Here is a 5,507-nt window from a genome sequence, read left to right as displayed (position 1 = left end):
GGACGTGGGGAGCGAAGGCCAGACCATGTGATCTGATCCAACAGACGAGCTACTGTTGTCAAACTGCTGAAGGAGTTAATGCTGGTTCTGATAGAAAGGGGTCAGAATACACCGTGCAGGACAGTTTGTTGTGTATGGGGCCGCACAGACGCAGACCAGTCAGGGTGCCCATGCTGACCCCTGTGCACCAACAAATGCTCTTCCAAATTCCCCAGATCTCAGTCCAATCCAACATCTGTGGGATGTGCTGGACAAACGTGTCTGATCCATGGAGTCCCCACCTCACAAGTTACAGGACTTAAAGGATCTGCTGCTAACATCTTGTTACGAGATCCCACAGCACACCTTCAGGGATCCAATGGAGTCCATGCCTCGATGGGTCAGGGCTGTTTTGGCAGCAAAAGGTGGACCAACACAATATTATGCAGGTGGTCATAATGTTGTGGCTGATCTGTGTATATTAAATTATAATTAGTAAATTTTTTATCGTGGTGTAGCTGGCTCTCCATTCATGTGGCTAATTTGTAAACAGGAGACACGGAAAGGGAACAAATGGATCTGCCAAGAACTTCTTCTGACGTTGTGTTGCTCTACATAAAACCAGAACGGGTTCCGAGATCGTTTGTTCTTTCCTTTAATTTATACTGTGTGATGGTTGTTAAATTACCCTTGAAGAACCCTTAAGGAACCCCTGGGAGAACCCTAACATAAGTCAGCTGCTAAGTGGTGATGGTGAGGGCTAACACGTGAGATACGAGTGAAACCCGACGCATGCGACTGTTCCGCCCTCTTCCACATACTCCAGCTCACTGATGCCTACCACTGGCTGGTGTGGCTGTGGTGGCTGATGTGGCTGTGGTGGCTGGTGTGGCTGTGGTGGCTGTGGTGGCTGTGGTGGCTGTGGTGGCTGGTGTGGCTGTGGTGGCTGGTGTGGCTGTGGTGGCTGTGGTGGCTGTGGTGGCTGGTGTGGCTGTGGTGGCTGTGGTGGCTGATGTGGCTGTGGTGGCTGGTGTGGCTGGTCTGGCTGGTGTGGCTGTGGTGGCTGATGTGGCTGTGGTGGCTGTGGTGGCTGTGGTGGCTGTGGTGGCTGATGTGGCTGTGGTGGCTGGTGTGGCTGTGGTGGCTGTGGTGGCTGGTGTGGATGGTGTGGCTGGTCTGGCTGATGTGGCTGTGGTGGCTGATGTGGCTGATGTGGCTGTGGTGGCTGGTGTGGCTGTGGTGGCTGATGTGGCTGTGGTGGCTGGTGTGGCTGTGGTGGCTGGTGTGGCTGGTGTGGCTGGTGTGGCTGTGGTGGCTGATGTGGCTGGTGTGGCTGTGGTGGCTGTGGTGGCTGGTGTGGCTGTGGTGGCTGGTGTGGCTGTGGTGGCTGGTGTGGCTGGTGTGGCTGTGGTGGCTGATGTGGCTGTGGTGGCTGTGGTGGCTGGTGTGGCTGTGGTGGCTGATGTGGCTGATGTGGCTGTGGTGGCTGATGTGGCTGATGTGGCTGTGGTGGCTGTGGTGGCTGGTGTGGCTGTGGTGGCTGATGTGGCTGTGGTGGCTGGTGTGGCTGATGTGGCTGTGGTGGCTGTGGTGGCTGGTGTGGCTGGTGTGGCTGTGGTGGCTGATGTGGCTGGTGTGGCTGATGTGGCTGTGGTGGCTGTGGTGGCTGGTGTGGCTGTGGTGGCTGATGTGGCTGAGGTGGCTGGTGTGGCTGATGTGGCTGGTGTGGCTGATGTGGCTGATGTGGCTGTGGTGGCTGGTGTGGCTGGTGTGGCTGGTGTGGCTGTGGTGGCTGATGTGGCTGGTGTGGTTGTGGTGGCTGGTGTGGCTGTGGTGGCTATGGTGGCTGGTGTGGATGGTGTGGCTGTGGTGGTTGGTGTGGCTGTGGTGGCTGGTGTGGCTGTGGTGGCTGTGGTGGCTGTGGTGGCTGGTGTGGATGGTGTGGCTGTGGTGGCTGTGGTGGCTGTGGTGGCTGGTGTGGCTGTGGTGGCTGGTGTGGCTGTGGTGGCTGGTGTGGCTGGTGTGGCTGTGGTGGCTGATGTGGCTGTGGTGGCTGTGGTGGATGGTGTGGCTGTGGTGGCTGGTGTGGATGGTGTGGCTGTGGTGGTTGGTGTGGCTGTGGTGGCTGGTGTGGCTGTGGTGGCTGTGGTGGCTGGTGTGGCTGTGGTGGCTGTGGTGGCTGTGGTGGCTGGTGTGGCTGTGGTGGCTGGTGTGGCTGTGGTGGCTGTGGTGGCTGGTGTGGATGGTGTGGCTGTGGTGGTTGTGGTGGCTGTGGTGGCTGGTGTGGCTGTGGTGGCTGTGGTGGCTATGGTGGCTGGTGTGGATGGTGTGGACGGTGTGGCTGTGATTGACGTGGTCAGGGACGGTCATGTGTGTGGCGTGGATGTTTTTTTTTTCTTCTACTTTTAATTGTTTTCCAGTTCCAGTTATCAACAGTTGTGATAATTGTGATTAATCCAAACGAAATAAACATAAACATTAAAATATCCTGTATATATAAACAAACAGTTTATAGATAAACATTTTTGCCCAGGAGACTCTGAGCTCACGTGGAGCTCACGTTGTCCACCTTAACGGGAAACTGAAACCTGTCTATAGACAACAAACAATCAGGTGGACAAAGTAAGTTAAAAAAAAAAAATTAAATTAAATTAAAATTTAAAGGAGGAAGTAAAAATCGCAAAGTGGTCGAGGTTAGTTCTCTTTCCCAGGCTGGTGTGTCTTCTGTGTGATTTATGATTACAACATCTGGCCTCCAGAAAGCTCATACAGGATGAAAGAAAAAAGGAGATGAAGATTTAGAAAGAGAGAGAAAGAGAAAGAAAAAAAGGGGGGGAGAGAACAACAAGAGAGCTGGATAGACTGGAACATTTCACTGGCTTGTATTAACCTTTTTCCACATCATCTATTGTCGCCATGATGGAGAGACGACGAGATGGGAGGAGAAACCCATTAGAGTGTCAAGCCGAATCTCTCACTCTCTCTCTCTCTCTCTCTCTCTCTCTCTCAATCTCTCTCTCACACACACACACACACACACACACTCCTCCCTGCTCTCACTTTCTCTCTTACACTTTCATGTCCTCTCTCTCTCTCTCTCTCTCTCTCTCTCTCTCTCTCTCTCTCTCTCTCTCTCTGTTCTTTAATGTTATTGTCAGAGCTGAAGGTCTCCTCCTCCCTCGGTCTCCGTGTGTAAATGTGGACATGATGAAATGGGATGGTGGAATGTAAAAGTGCTTGCTGCACTCTGAAAGTCTACCCTGATATTTTTTTGACTCCTCAGACGATCAGACAGACAGGAGAGTGATCATCTCCTCCTCCATTATCAGTGTGAGGCGTGTCATGAGTGTTAAAGCAGATAAAGGAAGTAAAGAGAAGAGGGAGCAGTGAGAGATAGACATGTGTATCATATTCTCCCTTTTTAAATCATGTTCTCACACACACACACACACAAACACACACACACACACACACACTATACTCCCTGGTACACAGTGTTCTCAGGGCAGTAAAAATAAATGAAGCTGATGAGGAAACCACCCTTCGCTCTGACATCACTACAGCTCATCAAAACACCAATAAAACACACACAAACACACACACACAAACACTGATCATACACACCTCCTAACCTCTCTACACACCTCACACACACACCCCAATCATACACACACCACAAACACTTTACACACTCCATACACACACTTTAAACACTCTATACACACACACACACACACACACACACACACTTGCACCGATCATACACACACCCTAACCACTCTACACACTCCATACACACACCCCAATCATACACACACCCTAACCACTCTACACACTCCATACACACACCTTAAACACTCTACACACACACACACACACACACACAATCAATCATACACACATCCGAACCACTCTACACACTCCATACACACACCCCAATCATACACACACACACACAATCAATCATGCACACACCCTAACCACTCTGTACACACTCCACACACACACACACACGCCTTAAACACTCTACACACACACACACACACACACCTTAAACACTCTTTACACACTTCATACATACACCCCAATCATACACACACCCAAAGCACTCTGTACACACACACACTATACTCCCTGGTACACAGTATTCTCAGGGCAGTAAAAATAAATGAAGCTGATGAGGAAACCACTCTTCGCTCTGACATCACTACAGCTCATCAAAACACCAATAAAACACACACAAACACACACACACACACAAACACACACACACAATCAATCATACACACATCCGAACCACTCTACACACTCCATACACACACCTTAAACACTCTACACACACACACACACACACACACAATCAATCATACACACATCCGAACCACTCTACACACTCCATACACACACCTTAAACACTCTACACACAGACACACACACAATCAATCATACACACATCCGAACCACTCTACACACTCCATACACACACCCCAATCATACACACACCCAAAGCACTCTGTACACACTCCACACACACATACACACACACACACACAGACCATAAACAGTCCATATACTCTCCATATACACACACTATACACTCTGTACACATTCCATACACACACACTCTGTACATACACCTTAAACATGCTGTATACCTTCCATACACACACACACACACACACATACACACACACACACACACACTTCTCTTTCTATCACTCTCAGAGATCAGGCTGAGTTTTAAGAGTGGATGTCTCTTGGTCACGTGACCTCCGCAGTCCAGGTAAACAACATGTATGTTGCCATGGCAGCAAGGTCCTTGTTTCCTGGTAAACAACGTCCATGTTGCCAGGGGAGAGAGAGGTCCTTGTATCTGGGGGCATGCGGTGTAGAAAAGGCAAAAGGCTCTCTGCAGAGAGCGAGTGAGCATGGAGATGTGTTCAGGAGGACGGTTTGGAAAGAAAATATTTAAAGGATTTATTCAAGGAAAGTGAAAATTAAAAACAGCTTGCCAAAAACACACAGCACAGCGTGTTTAACCCAAACCCCCACCCCCCACCATAAATTCAGGAATGTTCCACTGGAGCGCCATAGCAGATTCCCAGCATGACAGATAATACAGGAAAGTCCTCATGCTGAGAGCTTTAAATCCTTTATGTACAAACCTCCATGTATTTATCACTGAATATAAAACTGTATTAAAAAAACAAAGCTTTTTCACTTGCTAACAACATTATTTTTTCAGTCATAAATTCAACAAATTCACAATCTCTCTCTTTTTCTGAGTTTTCTTACGTTATTTTATTTTATTTTTTTCATTTAGTGATAACACAAAATTCGCCCAAGTGAGTGAACACTTGAGCCACTCGAGTGTCGCCGTAAATAAGCGGCAATTTTTGCTAACGGATCGAAAGTGGGTTTTTTTTACGGAGGAGCGAGAGAAGAGAACTTTCTGGAAAATCATCCAGTAATCTGACAAAAACATAACTACCGGAATATTCCCTATAAGACTTGAGTCATGAGACGCC

At 48.9% G+C, this 5,507-nt stretch overlaps 1 protein-coding gene across 1 annotated transcript; it reads right to left on the bottom strand.

The window, feature by feature from the left end:
• Positions 1-806: 806 nt before the first annotated feature.
• LOC131349553 (ice-structuring glycoprotein-like) lies at positions 807-2,897 on the bottom strand. Its single transcript, XM_058385281.1, has 2 exons — positions 2,870-2,897; positions 807-2,320 (listed from the first exon to the last, which is right to left on the bottom strand). Exons 1-2 carry the CDS (start codon positions 2,895-2,897, stop codon positions 807-809), a joined length of 1,542 nt encoding a protein of 513 aa, XP_058241264.1.
• Between the last annotated feature and the right edge of the window lie 2,610 nt (positions 2,898-5,507).

This window comes from Hemibagrus wyckioides, linkage group LG03, assembly GCF_019097595.1.
Source record: "Hemibagrus wyckioides isolate EC202008001 linkage group LG03, SWU_Hwy_1.0, whole genome shotgun sequence".
Lineage (NCBI taxonomy): Eukaryota > Metazoa > Chordata > Actinopteri > Siluriformes > Bagridae > Hemibagrus > Hemibagrus wyckioides.
Note: the sequence above shows the minus strand (reverse complement) of the source record. Positions and strands in the feature narration are given on the sequence as shown.

Coding starts and splice junctions, on each gene's coding strand:
- LOC131349553 (XM_058385281.1), bottom strand. CDS start 2,897: ATGGCGACAATAGATGATGTGGAAAAAG. Junction 2,321..2,869: donor AATAGATGATGTGGAAAAAG/GTTAATACAAGC, acceptor CGTCAATCACAG/CCACACCGTCCACACCATCC.